General features: G+C 49.7%; 1 protein-coding gene across 1 annotated transcript in view; it reads right to left on the bottom strand.

The window, feature by feature from the left end:
• Positions 1-21,530, bottom strand: part of mthfd1l (methylenetetrahydrofolate dehydrogenase (NADP+ dependent) 1 like) — a 316,218-nt gene that overhangs the window by 257,273 nt on the left and 37,415 nt on the right. The window contains exons 6-7 of the mRNA XM_072504179.1: positions 13,352-13,452; positions 7,281-7,417 (exon numbers count right to left, since the gene is read on the bottom strand). Of these exons, the coding sequence (XP_072360280.1) occupies positions 7,281-7,417; positions 13,352-13,452 (238 nt within the window). The remainder of the gene's footprint in view (positions 1-7,280; positions 7,418-13,351; positions 13,453-21,530) is intronic.

The following is a 21,530-nucleotide window of genomic DNA, read 5'->3' as shown; positions in this document are numbered from 1 at the left end:
TCGGCATCCATCGCCACTACTATCTCCGTTTCTCCCTCTGGTGGGGCCATCATCATTACCCCTAACAACCTCCGTATATTAGTGTTCAGCTGTCTCCCCTTCACAAACCCAGTTTGGTCCTCGTGGAGCACCCCCGGGACACATTCCTCTATTCTCATTGCCATTACCTTGGCCTGGATCTTGGCATCTACATTTAGGAGGGAAATAGGTCTATAGGACCCGCATTGTAGCGGGTCCTTTTCCTTCTTTAAGAGAAGCGATATCATTGCTTCAGACATAGTCGGGGGCAGTTGTCCCCTTTCCTTTGCCTCATTAAAGGTCCTCGTCAGTACCGGGGCGAGCAAGTCCACATATTTTCTATAGAATTCGACTGGGAATCCATCCGGTCCCGGGGCCTTTCCCGCCTGCATGCTACTAATTCCTTTCACCACTTCTTCTACCTCGATCTGTGCTCCCAGTCCCACCCTTTCCTGCTCTTCCACCTTGGGAAATTCCAGCCGATCCAAGAAGCCCATCATTCTCTCCCTCCCATCCGGGGGTTGAGCTTCATATAATTTTTTATAAAATGTCTTGAACACTCCATTCACTCTCTCCGCTCCCCGCTCCATCTCTCCTTCCTCATCCCTCACTCCCCCTATTTCCCTCGCTGCTCCCCTTTTCCTCAATTGGTGTGCCAGCAACCTGCTCGCCTTCTCCCCATATTCGTACTGTACACCCTGTGCCTTCCTCCATTGTGCCTCTGCAGTGCCCGTAGTCAGCAGGTCAAATTCTACATGTAGCCTTTGCCTTTCCCTGTACAGTCCCTCCTCCGGTGCTTCCGCATATTGTCTGTCCACCCTCAAAAGTTCTTGCAGCAACCGCTCCCGTTCCTTACTCTCCTGCTTCCCTTTATGTGCCCTTATTGATATCAGCTCCCCTCTAACCACCGCCTTCAACGCCTCCCAGACCACTCCCACCTGGACCTCCCCATTATCATTGAGTTCCAAGTACTTTTCAATGCACCCCCTCACCCTTAGACACACCCCCTCATCTGCCATTAGTCCCATGTCCATTCTCCAGGGTGGGCGCCCTCCTGTTTCCTCCCCTATCTCCAAGTCCACCCAGTGTGGAGCGTGATCCGAAATGGCTATAGCCGTATACTCCGTTCCCCTCACCTTCGGGATCAATGCCCTACCCAGCACAAAAAAGTCTATTCGCGAGTAGACTTTATGGACATAGGAGAAAAACGAGAACTCCTTACTCCTAGGTCTGCTAAATCTCCACGGGTCTACACCTCCCATCTGCTCCATAAAATCTTTAAGTACCTTGGCTGCTGCCGGCCTCCTTCCAGTCCTGGACTTCGACCTATCCAGCCCTGGTTCCAACACCGTATTAAAATCTCCCCCCATTATCAGCTTTCCCATCTCTAGGTCCGGAATGCGTCCTAGCATCCGCCTCATAAAATTGGCATCATCCCAGTTCGGGGCATATACGTTTACCAAAACCACCGTCTCCCCCTGTAGTTTGCCACTCACCATCACGTATCTGCCCCCGTTATCCGCCACTATAGACTTTGCCTCGAACATTACCCGCTTCCCCACTAATATAGCCACCCCCCTGTTTTTCACATCTTGCCCCGAATGGAACACCTGCCCCACCCATCCTTTGCGTCGCCTAACCTGGTCTATCAGTTTCAGGTGCATTTCCTGTAACATAACCACATCTGCCTAAGTTTCTTAAGGTGTGCGAGTACCCGTGCCCTCTTTATCGGCACGTTCAGCCCTCTCACGTTCCACGTGATCAGCCGAGTTGGGGGGCTTCCTACCCCCCCCCCCTTGTCGATTAGCCATCACCTTTTTCCAGCTCCTCACCCGGTTCCCACGCAGCTGTATCTCCCCCAGGCGGTGCCCCCCCGCCCATCCTCTCCCATACCAGCTCCCCCCTCTCCCCAGCAGCAGCAACCCAGTAATTCCCCCATCCCACCCCCCCCCCCCCGCTAGATCCCCCGCTAGCGTAATTACTCCCCCCATGTTGCTCCCAGAAGTCAGCAAACTCTGGCCGACCTCGGCTTCCCCCCGTGACCTCGGCTCGCACCGTGCGACGCCCCCTCCTTCCTGCTTCTCTATTCCCGCCATGATTATCATAGCGCGGGAACCAAGCCCGCGCTTCTCCCTTGGCCCCGCCCCCAATGGCCAACGCCCCATCTCCTCCACCTCCCCCCCCCCCCCCCAATCACCATCTGTGGGAGAGAGAAAAGTTACCACATCGCAGGATTAGTACATAAAACTCCTCTTTCCCCTTTTAACCCCACTCTTTGCCCCCCACATTCGCCCCACCACCTTGTTCAAACGTTCTTTTTAATAACCCGCTCATTCCAGTTTTTCTTCCACAATAAAAGTCCACGCTTCATCCGCCGTCTCAAAGTAGTGGTGCCTCTCTCGATATGTGACCCACAGTCTTGCCGGTTGCAGCATTCTGAATTTTATCTTCTTTTTATGAAGCACCGCCTTGGCCCGATTAAAGCTCGCCCTCCTTCTCGCCACCTCCGCACTCCAGTCTTGATAAACGCGGATCACCGCGTTCTCCCATTTACTGCTCCGAGTTTTCTTCGCCCATCTAAGGACCATTTCTCTATCCTTAAAACGGAGGAATCTCACCACTATGGCTCTGGGAATTTCTCCTGCTCTCGGTCCTCGCGCCATCACTCGGTATGCTCCCTCCACCTCCAACGGACCCGCCGGGGCCTCCGCTCCCATTAACGAGTGCAGCATCGTGCTCACATATGCCCCGACGTCCGCTCCCTCCACACCTTCAGGAAGACCAAGAATTCTCAGGTTGTTCCTCCTTGCGTTGTTTTCCAGAGCCTCCAACCTTTCCACACATCGTTTCTGATGTGCCTCCTGCGTCTCAGTCTTCACCACCAGGCCCTGTATGTCGTCCTCATTCTCGGCTGCCTTTGCCTTCACGACCCGAAGCTCCCGCTCCTGGGTCTTTTGTTCCTCCTTTAGCCCTTCGATCGCCTGTAGTATCGGGGCCAACAGCTCTTTCTTCATTTCCTTTTTGATCTCTTCCACAGCATTTCAAGAAGTTCAGGGCCCCATGTTAAACTGCCACCTTCCGACGCCATCTTGGTTTTTGCTTGCCTTCCTTGCCGCTGTTCTAAAGGATCCACTGCAATCCGGCCACTTTCTCCTCCTTTTTCCATCCGTATCCAGGGGGGATTACCTTCGGGTTTACCGCACAGTGTTTTTAGCCGTCAAAATTGCCGTTGGGGCTCCTATCAAGAGCCCAAAAGTCCGTTTCACCGGGAGCTGCCGAAACGTGCGACTCAGCTGGTCATCGCCGCACCCGGAAGTCCCAAAACCCGATTTAAAATGGCTAACCGAAAAGGCTGATGGGAAAAGCAGCCAACAGGACACAAACAGACAGAATAGCATATTCGGCTCTGGGGCAGTCGGCCCAGATCGATACTCACTATTAGCAGCACATCAACCCAGACATCTGCAGTTTAATCGGCTATCCCCGGGAACAATTGCAACATATTAGCAATTGAATGCCGGGCCAGACCTGTCGGCGCCTGCAGTGGCCGAAACAAAGACAGGTGAACGACCACCCCCCGATCGAGGAATTGCCCCGTTATTGGACATATCGAACCCAGTGATTGGGAACAAGTCTAATCACTTGGGACTCAGGGTCAAGGGCCGCCCCGAGAGGCGGGAAGCCCCTGGGCCCTATAAAGTGAGGGGCCAAGTTCAGATCTCTCTCTCTCTCTCTCCCTTCTTCACCTGCTCGCAGCCTTCGCAAGAACCTTCAGCAAAGAACCGTAAGTTTGACTCCAGCGATCGCTACCCGATAAAGACTCTTAGCCATCGACCCGTATCAGCCTTTTTGAATCCCGCGGGCCAGATCCGATTCGATAAGCCATTCGTTTCCCTGACCTGGTGGGCCCTTCCTAAAGTTAAGTATTGGCAGGTTTTTATATAGATAGTAGGATTATTGTGTAAGCATTAATTGTTGTATATAATAAATGACCGTTGATTTCAATCTTACTAAGCGGTGTGCTGACTTATTAATAATAACTCGAGCTTGAACCACGTGGCTGTATCAGAAAGATACCTGGCGACTCGTGAGCAAAGGTGACATAATCAGAGGTAATAAAACTAAGGCTAAAAAGAGCAACAATATTCAGTCCCTAAAACCTTTGCTTCTCTTACTTCCTTTAAGAAGCTCCTTAAAACCAATCGTTGACCAAGTATTTAGATCAACTGCTCTCCTGTTGCCTGACTTGGCTCGGAGTCAAATTTTGCTTTAGAAACTCCCCTGGAATGTTTTATTATGTTAAAAGCACCAAATAAATGCAAACAGATGATGTTGAGACTCCAGTGCAGTACTAAGGGAGTGCTGTCTTGCAGATGAGAAGTCAAAACCAGGCCCCATCTGCCCTCTCAAAATATCCCATGGCACTATCAGTAGTTGTTCAGGGAGTTCTCTCTGGTGTCCTGACCAATAATTATGCCTCATGCAACATCACCAGCAGTTGAGGTGATAATTATTTAATTGCTATTTGTGGGACCTTACCGTCTGCAGCCGCATTACTACATTACAACAGAGCTTTATCCTCAAAATGCCTTTCATTGTCTGCGTTGTGTTTTGTGACATCCTATGCATTGAAAGGTTTAACTTCTAGTACTTTCTTTCTAAATCTCTCCCAGAGAAGAATTACTAAATCTGATCATTCGCTCCCAGTAAAAGCAAAGATAGAAAATGCTGGAAACACTCCACACATTAAGCAGCATTTCAGATTTATGGTTGCCGTACAGCATTTGTGTCGAGGTTATTAACGGCAAGTTTAATTCTGTGTCTAAATTAAAGTTTGCATTAACATAACAGATACCCATTGGTCAGAATCACCACTCCTGGGGTGCAGTATCCTTTCCTAATTTTTACAAATTACCTATCCCCACAAGTACTATAACTCAACACAACTAGATCGAACCGCAGGGCAGGCTGCCCACTGCCCATCACACTGCAAATGAATATATAATAGGCAATTGCAATTCTCTACCCAATTACAAAACAACTTGACCGTTAGCCACCATTCAGTTTGGCTCAATGCAGTAATGAGGAAACAACCTTTCACCATTTGTCCTCATAGAAGTTAGAAATACCCCACTGAACATTTTTGTTTTGAAAAAACATAATTTTTGAGCCTCTCTTCACTCCTACAGCCTCTGATCCTGATATCCACCTTATGCATTCACTCCCTCCACCACCAGCACACAGTAGCAGGAGTGTGCATCAACTATAAGATGCACATGATGTGGAGATGCCGGCGTTGGACTAGGGTGAGCACAGTAAGAAGTTTTACAACACCAGGTTAAAGTCCAACAGGTTTGTTTCGATGTCACTAGCTTTCGGAGCGCTGCTCCTTCCTCAGGTGAATGAAGAGGTATGTTCCAGAAACATATATATAGACAGATTCAAGGATGCCAAACAATGCTAGGAATGAGAGCATTAGCAGGTGATCAAATCTTTACAGATCCAGAGATGGGGTAACCCCAGGTTAAAGAGGTGTGAATTGTGTCAAGCCAGGACAGTTGGTAGGATTTTGCAGGCCAGATGGTGGGGGATGAATGTAATGCGACATGAATCCCAGGTCCCGGTTGAGGCCGCACTCATGTGTGCGGAACTTGGCTATAAGCTTCTGCTCGGCAATTCTGCGATGTTGCGTGTCCTGAAGGCCGCCTTGGAGAACGCTTATCCGGAGATCAGAGGCTGAATGCCCTCTGTGTTTCCCGACTGGAAGGGAACATTCCTGCCTGGTGATTGTTGCACGATGTCCGTTCATTCGTTGTCGCAGCGTCTGCATGTTCTCGCCAATGTACCACGCCTAGGGACATCCTTGCCTGCAGCGTATGAGGTAGACAACGTTGGCCGAGTCACACGAATATGTACCGCGTACCTGGTGGGTGGTGTTCTCACGTGTAATGGTGGTATCCATGTCGATGATCTGGCACGTCTTGCAAAGATTGCCATGGCAGGGTTGTGTGGGTCGTGGTCACTGTTCTGAAGGCTGGGTAGTTTGCTGCAAACAATGGTTTGTTTGAGGTTGCGCGGTTGTTTGAAGGCAAGTAGTGGGGGTGTGGGGATGACCTTGGCAAGATGTTCATCTTCATCGATGACGTGTTGAAGGCTGTGAAGAAGATGTCGTAGTTTCTCTGCTCCGGGAAAGTACTGGACGACGAAGGGCATTCTGTCGGTTGTGTCCCATGTTTGTCTTCTGAGGAGGTCGGTGCGGTTTTTTGCTGTGGCGCGTTGGAACTGTCGATCGATGAGTCGAGCGCCATATCCCGTTCGTACGAGGGCATCTTTCAACATCTGTAGACATCTGTAGATGTCTATAGATGTCTAGATGCACAGCAGCAACTCCCAAACATGCAACCTTCACCACCAAGGACAAGGGGAGCAGGAGCATTGGAACAGCACCACTTGCAAGTTCCACTCTAATACACAGACCATACTGGAACTATATTGCTGCTCCTTCATTGCCACTAGGTCAAACGCCTGGAACTCCCTATTTAATAGCACTGTGGGTGTACCTGCATCACTTGGCCTGCAGCAGTTCAGGTGGCGGCTCAAGGTCATCTTCTCATGGGCAATTAGAGATAGTCAACAAATGCTGGCCTAAGCAGTAATATTCAGATCCCAGGAATAAATAAGATAACATTATTCCAATGAAGCTTCGATTTGCCCTTTTCCTGGCTGTAAACTCCATTTTACATTAGGTACCAGAACAGACCTCAATATTCCGACTGTTTGCTAACATTATATATTTCAGTAACCGGGTACTGAATCACATCTACTGCAGGATTTCAGGTGTAGGAAAAACACCAGTTTTGTTCACCTCCAAAGTCAATGATTCTTCAATTACAACATAGAGCTCCTTGGAAAGACTTGCTTACACTGCATCAGGTTTTTTTCTCAATTTTCCGTCCTTTACTTTGTCAAAACAGTAACGGATTTTCTCTTAATGTATTTCTGAAACTCAGCTCAAAGGAAATTGCATAAAATGGCAGCAGACAATATGCGAGAAACATCTTTCACAGGAGGGAAAAAAAACAAGTTATTCAATTTAGGCAATTCCTCTTAGATCTTGGCTAATCTTTTAACTTTTACATTATTAATATCTAGGATTTGTAAAAGCCTCATTAAAATGATTAATTGAAAAATGAAACGGTGTTGAATTATAAACCACTGACTCCTACTTTCAACATCACGCAGGTTTAGATCAGGGTTCGTACCAGTTCCGTGACGTTTTTGTTCTGCCACGGGCAGCTCACAACTGCCATCCCTTCCATCTGTAAAAGTTTCTGCAGGGCTGTTTCCTGCACACCACCGTCACCTACAATCAAGACTTTCCTTCCAAGAGTGCACAAATCTGGAAGACAAATGGAATAGAAAAGATCAATTCTGTGAATAACTGCATGCACATTCACATGATTTTACATGTGTTTACAAATCATTTTAATAGTGGCTGATGACAGATCATATAAATGTGCTCACAATGTAACAGGGTGCACACAATGTAACAGGGCGAAAGGCCAGAGCACCATAGATTGTGTTAAGTGAGCAATTTGCATGGTGAAAGGAGATATGATAGGTATACTTGTAAAATCTTATTCTTTTTTTTTAATAAAATATGTTTTATTGAAATTTTTTTCCCAAACAACAATTTTTCCCCTCTTACAAAGCAAACGCAACAATAACAATACAGGAATTTTTAACAATACACAAGTAACAAAACCCCTTTATCTTTGACCTAAACCCCCCCCGGGTTGCTGCTGCTGGTCATCTGTCTTCCCTCTAACGTTCCCCTAGGTAGAAATGGCTGCCACCGCCTGGTGAACCCTTGAGCCGATCCTCTCAGGGCAAACTTTATCTGCTCCAGTTTAATGAACCCCGCCATATCATTTACCCAGGCCTCCAGTCCGGGGGGTTTTGCCTCCTTCCACATGAGTAGGATCCTGCGCCGGGCTACTAGGGACGCAAAGGCCACAACGTCGGCCTCTTTCGCCTCCTGCACTCCCGGCTCTTCCGCAACTCCAAATAGAGCTAACCCCCAGCTTGGTTTGACCCGGGCATTCACCACCTGCGAGATCACTCCCGTCACTCCCTTCCAATACCCTTCCAGTGCCGGGCACGCCCAAAACATATGTGCGTGGTTTGCCGGGCTCCCGCCACACCTCCCACATTTGTCCTCCACTCCAAAGAACCTGCTCAATCTTGCTCCCGTTATGTGTGCTCTATGTAGCACCTTAAATTGAATCAGGCTAAGCCTGGCGCATGAGGAAGAGGAATTTACCCTGCTTAGGGCATCAGCCCACATACCCTCCTCTATCTCCTCCCCTAGTTCTTCTTCCCACTTTCCTTTTAGTTCGCCCACCGACTCCTCCCCCTCTTCCCTCATCTCTCTGTATATCTCTGACACCTTGCCCTCTCCGACCCACACCCCTGAAAGCACCCTGTCCTGTATCCCCTGTGTCGGGAGCAACGGAAATTCCCTCACCTGTTGTCTAGTAAACGCCCTCACCTGCATATATCTCAAGAAATTTCCCCGGGGCAACTTATACTTTTCCTCCAATGCTCCCAAGCTCGCAAAAGTCCCATCTATAAATAAATCTCCCACCCTCCTAATTCCCAACTGGTACCAGCTCTGAAATCCTCCATCCATTCTTCCTGGGGCGAACCTATGGTTGTTCCTGATTGGGGACCCCACCAGGGCTCCCCGCACCCCTCTCTGTCGCCTCCACTGTCCCCAGATATTCAATGTTGCCGCCACCACTGGGTTCGTGGTAAACTTTTTAGGTGAGATTGGTAGCGGCGCCGTCACCAGCACCTCTAAACTCGTCCCTTTACAGGACTTTCTCTCCAGTCTTTTCCACGCCGCTCCCTCACCCTCCATCATCCATTTACGTATCATTGCCACATTGGCGGCCCAATAGTAATCGCCCAAGTTCGGTAGTGCCAATCCTCCCCTGTCCCTACTACGCTGAAGGAACCCCCTCCTTACTCTCGGAACTTTCCCTGCCCACACGAAGCTCGTGATGCTCCTGTCTACTTTATTAAAAAAGGTCTTGGTGATTAGTATAGGGAGACATTGAAATACAAATAAGAACCTCGGGTGGACCATCATCTTAATTGCTTGCACCCTGCCCGCCAGTGATGGAGGCTGCATGTCCCACCTCTTGAAGTCCTCCTCCATTTGTTCTACCAACCGTGTCAGGTTAAGTCTGTGCAAGGTTCCCCAGCTCCTAGAGATCTGAATCCCCAGGTATCGGAAGTTTCTTTCCACTTTCCTTAGAGGCAAGCCTTCTATCTCTCTACTCTGGTCCCCTGGATGTATCACAAATAATTCACTCTTCCACATGTTTAGCCTATACCCCGAGAAATCCCCGAACCCCCTCAAAATTCGCATAACCTCTATCATCCCCCCCGCTGGGTCCGACACATATAACAATAGGTCATCCACGTATAACGAGACTCGGTGTTCTTCTCCCCCTCTAATCACCCCTCTCCATTTCCTGGAGTCTCTCAACGCCATGGCCAGAGGTTCAATTGCCAACGCGAACAACAATGGAGACAGCGGGCATCCCTGTCTTGTTCCCCTATATAGTCGGAAAAACTCCGATCTATGTCGACCTGTAACTACGCTTGCCGTTGGAGCCCCATAAAGAAGTCTAACCCAGCTAATAAAGCCGTTCCCAAACCCAAACCTCCTTAACACTTCCCATAAATACTCCCACTCCACCCTATCAAATGCCTTCTCTGCGTCCATTGCCGCCACTATCTCTGCCTCCCCCTCCACTGGGGGCATCATTATCACCCCTAATAGTCGTCGCACGTTAACATTCAGTTGTCTCCCTTTTACGAACCCTGTCTGGTCTTCGTGCACCACCCCCGGGACACAGTCCTCGATCCTCGATGCCAGTACCTTTGCCAACAATTTGGCGTCCACGTTCAATAATGAAATGGGTCTATAGGACCCGCACTGCAACGGATCTTTATCCCTCTTCAAAATTAACGATATCGTCGCCTCCGACATCGTCGGGGGTAGAGTCCCCCCCTTTCCTGGCCTCATTGAACGTCCTCACCAACAATGGGGCCAACAAGTCCACATATTTTCTGTAATACTCCACCGGGAACCCATCTGGTCCTGGGGCCTTCCCCGCTTGCATGCTTCCCAGTCCCTTAATAACCTCGTCCACCCCAATCGGTGCCCCCAGGCCTACCACCCCCCGCTCCTCCACTTTCGGGAACCTCAATTGGTCCAGGAACTGCCGCATCCCCTCCTCTCCCTCTGGGGGTTGAGACCTATACAGTTCCTCATAGAAGGTCTTGAACACCTCATTTATCATTCCTGCCCTTCGCACCGTGTCTCCCCTTTCGTCTCTAATTCCTCCTATCTCCCTCGCTGCTGCCCACTTTCGCAATTGATGAGCCAACAGGCGACTAGCCTTTTCCCCATATTCATACCTCCTCCCCTGTGTCTTCCTCCACAGTACCTCCGCCTTTCTGGTGGTCAGAAGGTCAAATTCCATCTGGAGTCGTCTCCTCTCCCTGTACAATTCCTCCTCCGGGGTCTCTGCAAATTCCCTATCCACCCTTAACATCTCCCCCAGTAATCTTTCCCTTTCCTTGGCCTCTGTTTTCCTTTTGTGGGCCCCAATGGAGATCAGCTCTCCTCTGACCACCGCTTTTAGTGCTTCCCATACCACTCCCACAGGGACCTCGCCGTTGTCATTGACCTCCAGGTATCTCTCAATACACCCCCGCACTCTTGCACACACTCCCTCATCCGCCATCAGCCCCACATCTAATCACCAGAGTGTTCTCTGCTCCCTTTCCTCTCCTAATTCCAGGTCCACCCAATGTGGGGCATGATCCGAAACCGCTATGGCTGAGTACTCAGCTTCTTCCACCCTAGAGATCAACGACCTTCCCAAAACAAAAAAATATATCCGGGAGTACACTTTATGGACATGGGAGAAGAAGGAAAACTCCCTAGCCCTAGGTCTAAGAAATCGCCATGGATCCACTCCCCCCATTTGGTCCATAAACCCCTTAAGTACCTTGGCCGCTGCCGGCCTTCTTCCGGTCCTTGAGCTGGATCTATCTAGCCCCGGGTCCAGCACCGTATTAAAGTCCCCTCCTAAAATCAAGTTTCCTACCTCCAGGTCCGGTATACGCCCCAGCATCCGTCTCATAAATCCCACATCGTCCCAGTTTGGGGCATACACATTAACCAACACGACCTCCATTCCCTCCAGCCTGCCACTCACCATTACATATCTACCTCCGCTATCTGCTACGATGTTCTTTGCTTCAAATGCTACCCGTTTCCCCACCAAAATGGCCACCCCTCTGTTCTTTGCGTCTAATCCTGAGTGGAATACCTGTCCCACCCATCCTTTCCTTAGCCTAACTTGGTCCGCCACCTTTAGGTGCGTCTCTTGGAGCATAACCACGTCTGCCCTTAGTCCTTTCAAATGCGCGAGCACTCGGGCCCTTTTTATCGGTCCGTTCAGGCCTCTCACGTTCCACGTGATCAGCCTCACTAGGGGGCTACCTGCCCCCCTCCCGTGTCGACTAGCCATTACCTTCTCTAGGCCAGTCCCATATCCCGCCTCCGCGCTCCCGCTCGCTCCCCCAGCGTCGGTAAAATCTTATTCTTCATGGGAGCTTGACATGAATAAATTGCCATGTTTCCTACATTACAACAGTGAACATGACTTCCATGTGAACTGGATTATAGTGAGGACGAGTTGTGCATCGTCAGCCTCCTCTCTCGTCCTGACCTACCTTGGTCCAGTGGGAAGACAACTCTAGATGCTGGAAATAGATCCAGATGCAGCGGGTGACAAGGACATTTTCAATGTGTTGTCGAGTTCTATGCATTTCACAACATGGTGCTGAACAGCCTTCGAGATAACTAGACCTTTGGGTGGATGAGGCCAACCTGGCTGCTGGAATTAGTCTTCATATGCCAGGGCAGACAGATCCCCAATTCAGCCAAGCTAGGAAATGTGCCCAAAAAAGCGATTTACAAGGCTGTGGCCACCATTGCATGCTAACAACTACTTGAAGCCACGAGTGAGAACTCGGTGAGGACCAATACAGGATGATCCATTTTAAAGTGTGGCAAGTCAGCCCGAGAGAGGTGCTACCATTCCTTTATACAACAGTGACTACACCTCAAGTGTACTTCAAGATATTCTGAGGTCAGGAATAGCTCTGGAATTTGGCCCTTCAATTTCTCTGCCTCCCTTGTCTTCATTAAAATGCTCCTTAATTTCTACCCTAACACCATGCCTTAATATCTCCTAATGTGGTTCCCGGCCATGTTTTGTCCGTCAACACTACTGTGAAGTGCCGTTGGACATTTTATGATGTTAAAGGTGCATACAAATGCACGTTGTTTTGCATATTTAAAGGGTGGCACGGTGGCTAGCACTGCTGACTTACAGGGCCAGGGTTCAATTCTGGCCTTGGATGACTGTCTGTGTGGAGTTTGCACGTTCTCCCCATGTCTGCGAGGGTTTCCTCTTGGTGCTCCAGTTTCCTCTCATAGTCCAAAGATGTGTCCCTTAAGTGTCAAAAAGGCTAGGTGGGGTTATGCGGTTCCAGGGATGGGGCAGGGGGGACCTATGTGGGGTGCTCTTTTGGAGGGTCAATGCAGACCCAATGGACCGAATGTCCTCCTTCTGCACTGTAGAAATTCCATGATTCTATGTAAATTTTGCAGGGTTGGGGAAAGATTGGGACTAATTGGGCAGCTCTTTTTAAAAGCTGGCACCAGCACCAGCCTTCTATGCTCTGCGATTCTAGTCAATACAGAAACTGGGAGGTAGCAGTGACACAGGACTACCAGAATCTGCTCTATCAAGCAGTAGTATAAAGGCAAGGTCTAACAAGTGCTCCACTTCAAAGTCTCAAAATGACAAAACCCGTCACAATTTCGCACTCAAAATGTTTATGACATTTTCTTTTTCCAATTAAGGGGAAATTTAGCATGGCCAATCCATCTACCCTGCACATCTTTGGGTTGTGAGGATGAGACCTACAAAGACACTGGGAGAATGTGCAAACTCCACTGGGACAGTGACCCGGGGCCGGGATTGAACCTGGGGTCCTTGGCGCAGTGCTAATCACTGCGCCACCCTAGCACTGAAACTGTTAACAGAGACAAAACTGGATAATAAACCAATCAAATTGTCAGTTTTTTAAACTTTCATTAAGCAAGCTAGGATGGTGTAGAGACCAGTAGCATGTTTGAGAAATGGGAAGATCCCAGTACTCTGCCTGCAGTTCTCACCGGCTTGCTCCAGTAGTTCTATTACTGCGCTCGCTGCTGGGGGCACAAAGCACTCACTGAAATTCCCACGAATCAATCTTCCAAAATTAACATCAGTGATTCTGGAAAAGAAGCACAAATTAGTTAATTTAAAAGTAAGTGGCAAATCAGAGATTTGTTGGCGGTCAGCTTCTACAGTGAACCATGACATCAAAAGAGAATCTAAACATCTCTCCTGGGTATTCAGTGTCATCACTATCGCAAAATCTCCCACCATCAACATCCTTGAAAGAGGGACATTTCGGAGCCAGTCACAAATGCTGGAGTTAATAGGAGGGCAGAGGCTATATATTCCGCAGCAAGACGTTTAACTCCTGACTCCACACCATATAGATACAAATCAGGACTGTGATGCAATATCCCCAGTTGCCTGAATAGAGTGCAGCTCCAACAATACTCAGGTTTGACCCACCCATGACAAGGTAAGTTCACTGGATTTTTAAAAATAAATAAATTTAGAGTACCCAATTAATATTTTCCAATTAAGGGGCAATTTAACGTGGCCAATTCACCTACCCGGCACATCTTTTGGATTGTGTGGGCGAAACCCACAAACATGGGGAGAATGTGCAAACTCCACACGGACGTAGTCCACTTGATTAACAGCTGATCCACCAACATATACCTCCAGTTCCTCTGTAACCAGTGCATTATGGCACCAGTGTGTACCAGCTACACGATGCACTGCAACAACTCCATTATGAGATGGACTGTAGCAGTTCACCAAGGTTTATCTGACAATATCTTCCTCCACTCCCAGAATGAGGGCAGAAGGCGCATGGAAACACAACCCCTTGTATACTCCCCTTCAAGCCACACACCATCCTGACTAGAACGTTATCACCATTCCAGCATCATCACTGGGTCAAAATCCTGGAACTCCCTTCATAAGTGGACCTACATCAAACAGATTGCAGTGGTTCAAGATGGCAGCTCACCACCAACTTCTGAGCAACTAAAACAGGCAATAAATGGTGACCTTGCCAACCATGCATACATAATGAGAACTAATTTTCAAAAAGGAGTTGACATTACTCTCCTGACTGTATGAAATTCTGAACTTTCATGAGGCTAACTAACAAGTTATCATCTCAAGAACCCATTGTTCCCAATGACTGCCTTCCATTCTCCATAAACCTCAGCTCATCCAAAGCTCTGCTGCCAATATCCTAACTTGCACCAAGACCCTTCAGCCAACATCCCTCTGCTTACTGATCTACATAATCTGCCAGTGCAGCATAGACTCATGGAATGGTGATTGCAAAGGTCGTCATTTGGCTGTCGAGTCCATGCTGGTTCACTTGAGAAATTTAGTTGCTCCCATACCCCCATCCTTTCCCTTCAGCCCTGCATTTTTGTCCTTCAGTGGGTCCTTCAGCTTATCCAATTCCCCTTTGAAAGTCATGATTGAAATTGCTTGAAGAAAATTTTGATTTCTTAATATTAAATACTATGAAACAGGTTTGTGCAAGCATATGGGTGGGACTGGTTTAATTAAACTGAAACAGTTAGACTGCAAGGGCAAAAACATTAATAACAGAGTTTGGCAGGGTGATGGGGCGTAAGAATGGTTGCAGGGCGATGGGGCGTAAGAATGGTTGCAGGGCGATGGGGCGCAAGAATGGTTGCAGGGCGATGGGGCGCAAGAATGGTTGCAGAGCGATGGGGCGCAAGAATGGTTGCAGAGCGATGGGGCGCAAGAATGGTTGCAGGGCGATGGGGCGCAAGAATGGTTGCAGGGCGATGGGGCGTAAGAATGGTTGCAGGGCGATGGGGCGCAAGAATGGTTGCAGGGCGATGGGGCGCAAGAATGGTTGCAGGGCGATGGGGCGCAAGAATGGTTGCAGGGCGATGGGGCGCAAGAATGGTTGCAGGGCGATGGGGCGCAAGAATGGTTGCAGGGCGATGGGGCGCAAGAATGGTTGCAGGGCGATGGGGCGCAAGAATGGTTGCAGGGCGATGGGGCGCAAGAATGGTTGCAGGGCGATGGGGCGCAAGAATGGTTGCAGGGCGATGGGGCGCAAGAATGGTTGCAGGGCGATGGGGCGCAAGAATGGTTGCAGGGCGATGGGGCGCAAGAATGGTTGCAGGGCGATGGGGCGCAAGAATGGTTGCAGGGCGATGGGGCGCAAGAATGGTTGCAGGGCGATGGGGCGCAAGAATGGTTGCAGGGCGATGGGGCGCAAGAATGGTTGCAGGGCGATGGGGCTCAAGAATGGTTGCAGGGCGATGGGGCGCAAGAATGGTTGCAGGGCGATGGGGCGCAAGAATGGTTGAAGTGGAAATGAACAAAGCTAAGATGGAATGCCAGGGGTAGCATGAATATAAATTTACATTAGGCAGTTAAGGGAAGTGATGTCAAGTTAACAGTTGTATTTCAAAAGGAACATCTACAATTGGGAAATCGTAAATAGGTGAAGTAAAGTAGCAGGTTTACTTTTCATAAAAACAGAAGCTATAAAGTAACATGAAAGATTGGTAATGTCTGGGAAGATGAACTGAACTATAAAACAATAGAGTTAAAGATCAAAGAGGAAAAGCATATTTAAAGATAGATTGAAGATGGTTAGTGCGTGGCTACGAGATATGACAAGACAGTGTGTGCTGGTGACAAACCGGTGAACACCAGCTGCTGCCACACTGAGAAATTGCTTTTGGCTGCAAGGCTTGAGAGACAAGCTGGCTTCTCTGTATCCAGAAAAGGCCCGCGCCTGGGAGCAGTCTGTACAAAACAAACCCGCAGTTAGAAATCCCGAAGAAAAGCAGGCCAAAGCAGACATACAAGCCGTTAAAACACACCAGAACCCCGCATGGGTAAATGAAGGAAAGAACAGCCCCCACAAAAGTCAATGGAGTGTTACAACTGTGGACAGTTGGGACACTTTGCAAGAGACTGCAATGCCCCACGAAAGCCACAGAGAGCCCAGCAGACGGGCACTCTAAGTAAGAATAAGACAGAGCCCATACATAATGTGAGCACCCGTTCAGATCAGACGGACCTGAACGGAACGAACTGACGGTGTTCGGGCTCCCCCAGTTGGGTCTGCGACACCCTTTGGGATAGGTCCGGACGACCGGTAGTTGCAGCGGATATGGGGACAGCCCATCGAGTTTCTCTGGGACACAGGAGGGTCCCGCACCACAATAAATTCCTCCACCCTGTTCCAAAAGGACACGTGGCCCACTACAGCCACTATCACCCTCAGCGGCTTTACAGGCCACTCACAGCAGGGACACATCACAGCCCCTGTACCCATTCAAATCGGCAACATCACCACCAAGCACCCCGTAGTTTTAGTTGACCTGCCCCACACAGCAGAACATATTCTGGGAATAGACTTCATGAATTCCCACCACCTATCATTTGATCCAGTCAACCAGTGTGTCTGGAAAATGGCAAAGTCTGCAAGAGCCCCCGCAACGCTCACAGTAGGTGAATACGCCAACAAAATTAGCGCAGTAGGCGAATTATGGTTTAACCCGAAGACACTTAGCACGGACAAGCAGATTAGGGCAGTTATACAGAAGAACAGGACAGCATTTGCGTCCCACAAACACGACTGTGGCCGGATGAATGGTTCAGTACAAATCACAGGACCTGACCTTAGATCCCAAAAACAGTATGGATTTCCCCAAGAGGCAGAGGGAGAAATCGCAAAAGTAATCGAAAGCTTATTAGAGCAGGGCATACTTAGATCAGTAGCCTCCACTAATAATGCCCCGATTTGGCCAGTGAGAAAGCCCGATGGATCATGCGACTGGCCATCGATTACCGGGAACTCCACAAAATCACCCCCGCAGCAGCCACAAGTCCCGAGACCATGCTCAAGCAGGGACTCAATTCCCGATACTTTACGGTTTTGGATATCAGTAATGGATTCTGGTCCATTCCATTGGCAAAGGCGTGCCAGTACAAATTTGCCTTCACCTTTAAAAATCAACAGTACACGTGGACATGCCTTCCACAAGGATTCCACAACTCCCCCTCCATTTTCCACCGACAGCTGGCAAATGGTTTATCAAACTTTTCACGCCCCAAATGTCTGGTCCAGTACGTAGAAGACCTACTACTGCAGACAGACACCAAGGAAGAGCACATTGAGCTTCTGTCCGAACTCCTGGAACTCTTACATTCAATTGGTTGTAAAGTTAACCCCAAAATGGTCCAGATTTTGGAAGATAAGGTGATATATTTGGGTATAATTATCACACATGGTAAACGCAAGATGGAGCATAAAAGGATTGACTCAATTGCTAAATTGCCCCTTCGCCAGAACATTTCAGCCCTCCGGTCATTTTTAGGACTGGTTGGCTATTGCCGAAACCACATTGACGGTTTCACCAGCAAGGCAGCACCCCTCTCAGACCTCCTAAAGAAAGGAGCCCCCTGGGAATGGCTTCCGCAGCATACGGATGCTGTGGACTCTTTAAAGCAGGCACTCATAGCAGCCCCCACACTACAAGTTCCAGACCCGCTTTCCCCCTATGCGATAGAGGTAGTAAGCACAGACCGCACCCTTTCGGCCGTGCTCCTCCAGGAACGGCACGAACAGTTAAGGCCCGTGGCTTACACCTCCAGAGTTTTAGATGCTCTGGAGCAGGGATTTCCAGCCTGTGAAAGGCACCTGCTCGCAGTATTCTGGGCAGTACAGTATTTTTCGTACATTACCGGACTCAACCCCATCACAATTCTCACCGAACACACCCCCACCCAACTTTTACTGGACGGACGACTCAAGGACGGCACAGTTAGTCAGATTAGAGCAGCTAGATGGACCCTTCTTTTGCAGGGATGGGACATTACTGTTAAAAGGACAAAAACACACTTTTTTAGCTGACGACTTACAGTACCCCGGAGCCCCCCCATGAATGTGAAATTATATCTCCACACCACAACACAGGCCCCTTTATTGCGAAAACACCCCCCCAGAAAGATAGGTAGTTCAACCCAGAGCCCCAAGGGACTTCCAGTTGCAGCGATGCACTGCTAAGCCGCATGTTTCGGCAGCTCCCGTTCTGGAACGGAGGGAGCTGACGTTGGGGCTTATGTGAGCACGATGCTCCATACGCTAATGGGAGCTGAGGCCCCCTCCGGCACCCTGGAGGTGGAAGGGGCTCACCGGGTCCTTGTGAGGAGACCAAAGGCGGGAGAACTACCAAGGGGCGATAGTGGTGAGATTTCACCGCTTCACGGACAGAGAGGCTGTCTTGAGCTGGGCCAAGAAGGTACGGAGTAGCAGGTGGGAGAATGCGGTGATACGAGTGTATCAGGACTGGAGCGAGGAGGTGGCGAGAAGGAGAGCGAGCTGCAATCAGGCCAAGGCGGTGCTTCACAGGAAGAAAATAAAATTTGGGATGCTGCAGCCGGCACGATTGTGGGTCACGCACCAGGGCAAGCACTACTACTTTGAAACGGCAGATGAGGCATGGGCCTTCATCCAAGAGGAGAAACTGGACTAGAACGGAGAGACTGATGTTGGGGGGGGCGGGGGGGGGGGGGGGGAGAGACAACGAGGTTGATGTACAGAAGTGTAGATTGGGGAATGGGATGTTTATAGTATTGAAACGAAAGACGGGGAATTTTTCTCCTCTTGATAGGGGGACACGGAGAAATGTGGGCGCCGGTGGAAAAAGGGACTGAGAAGGGGGAATGAGGGAGCTGCGCCATAGGGGGCGGGGCCGATAGGAAAGCGCAGAGTTTTTCCCACGCTATGGAGATGATGGCGGGAAGATAGGCGCAGGAAGGAAGAGAGTTCCACACACAGGGGGGTCAAGGAGAGAACGGGGGAAGCCGGGGTCAGTTAGAGTTAGCTGACTTTCGGAAGCATCATGGGGGGAGTAACCATGCTAGATGGGGATCTAGCCCGGGGGGGGGGGGGGGGGGGGGGGGGGGGGGCGACGACACTAACTGGGTTGCTGCTGCTGAGAGCAAGGGGGAGCTGGCAAGAGGAGAGGTGGTCGGGAGGGGAACGCACCGCCTGGGGGATGGGTGGGATGGCTAGTCGGCGGGGGTGGGGGGGGTGGTGGCCCCCCCCAATCCGGCTGAACACGTGGAATGTGAGAGGCCTGAATGGGCCGATTAAGAGGGCCCGAGTGTTCGCGCACTGAAAAAGACTGAAGGCGGATGTAGTCATGCTTCAGGAGACGCATCAGAAGGTGGCGGATCAGGTTAGGGTAAGGATGGGTGGGACAGGTGTTCCACTCAGGGTTGGACGTGAAAAATAGGGGGGAGGCAATATTGGTGGGGAAACGGGTGTCGTTCGAGGCTAGGAATATAGTGGTGGATAACGGGGGTAGATACGTGATGGTGAGTGGTAGATTGCAGGGAAAGGAGGTCGTGCTGGTAAATGTATATGTCCCGAACTGGGATGACGCAGGTTTTATGAAGCGGATGCTGGGACGTATCCCGGACCTGGAGGTGGGAAGCCTGGGCCGGCAGCAGCCAAGGTGCTTAGGGGGTTCATGGAGCAAATGGGGGGAGTGGAACCGTGGAGATTTGCTAGGCCGCTGGCCAAAGAGTTCTCCTTTTTCTCCCATGTCCACAAGGTATACTCCCTGATAGATTTCTTTGTTTTGAGTAGGGCACTGATCTCGAAGTTGGCAGGAACGGAGTACTCGGCCATAGCCGTTTCAGACCATGCCCCACACTGGGTGGATCTGGAATTAGGAGAGGAGAGGGAGCAGCGCCCACTCTGGCGACTGGATGTGGGACTTTTGGCAGATGAGGGGGTCTGTGGAAGGGTGCGGGGATGTATTGAGAGGTACCTGGAGGTCAATGACGATGGTGAGGTCCAGGTGGGGGTAGTATGGGAAGCGCTGAAGGCGGTGGTTAGGGGAGAGTTGATCTCCATTAGAGCTCACAATGAGAAACAAGAGGGCAAAGAAAGGGAGAGATTAGTGGGGGAGATCTTGAGGGTGGACAAAAGATATGTGGAGGCCCCGAAGGACTATACAGAGAGAGGCGAAGACTTCAGACGGAGTTTGACCTGCTGACCACAGGAAAGGCAGAGGCACAGTGGAGGAAGGCACAGGGGATGAGATATGAGTATGGGGAAAAGGCGAGCCGGCTGCTGGCCCAACAACTTCGCAAGAGGATAGCGGCGAGGGAGATTGGGGGAGTTAGGGATGAAATGGGAACTACGGAGCAGAGAGCAGGGAAGGTAAATGAGGTGTTTAAGACCATAAGACATAGGAGTGGAAGTAAGGCCATTCGGTCCATCGAGTCCACTCCACCATTCAATCATGGCTGATTTCAACTCCATTTACCCGCTCTCTCTCCAGAGCCCTTAATTCCTTGAGAAATCAAGAATTTATCAACTTCTGTCTTAAAGACACTCAACGTCCCGGCCTCCACCGCCCTCTGTGGCAATGAATTGCACAGACCCACCACTCTCTGGCTGAAGAAATTTCTCCTCATCTCTGTTCTAAAGTGACTCCCTTTCATTCTAAGGCTGTGCCCCCGGGTCCTAGTCTCCCCTGCTAATGGAAACAACTTCCCTACATCCACCCTATCTAAGCCATTCATTATCTTGTAAGTTTCTATTAGATCTCCCCTCAACCTCCTAAACTCCAATGAATATAATCCCAGGATCCTCAGACGTTCATCGTATGTTAGGCCTACCATTCCTGGGATCATCCGTGTGAATCTCTGCTGGACCCGCTCCAGTGCCAGTATGTCCTTCCTGAGGTGTGGGGCCCAAAATTGCTCACAGTATTCTAAATGGGGCCTAACTAATGCTTTATAAAGCTTCAGAAGTACATCCTTGCTTTTATATTCCAAGTCTCTTGAGATGAATGACAACATTGCATTTGCTTTCTTAATTACGGACTCAACCTGCAAGTTTACCTTTAGAGAATCCTGGACTAGGACTCCCAAGTCCCTTTGCACTTCAGCATTATGAATTTTGTCACCGTTTAGAAAATAGTCCATGCCTCTATTCTTTTTTCCAAAGTGCAAGACCTCGCACTTGCCCACGTTGAATTTCATCAGCCATTTCTTGGACCACTCTCCTAAACTGTCTAAATCTTTCTGCAGCCTCCCCACCTCCTCCATACTACCTGCCCCTCCACCTATCTTTGTATCATCGGCAAACTTAGCCAGAATGCCCTCAGTCCCGTCATCTAGATCGTTAATATATAA

The sequence above is a fragment of the Scyliorhinus torazame genome, chromosome 1, assembly GCF_047496885.1.
Source record: "Scyliorhinus torazame isolate Kashiwa2021f chromosome 1, sScyTor2.1, whole genome shotgun sequence".
Lineage (NCBI taxonomy): Eukaryota > Metazoa > Chordata > Chondrichthyes > Carcharhiniformes > Scyliorhinidae > Scyliorhinus > Scyliorhinus torazame.
The sequence above is the reverse complement of the archived record's forward strand: the minus strand, read 5'-3'. Positions and strand labels throughout refer to the sequence as shown.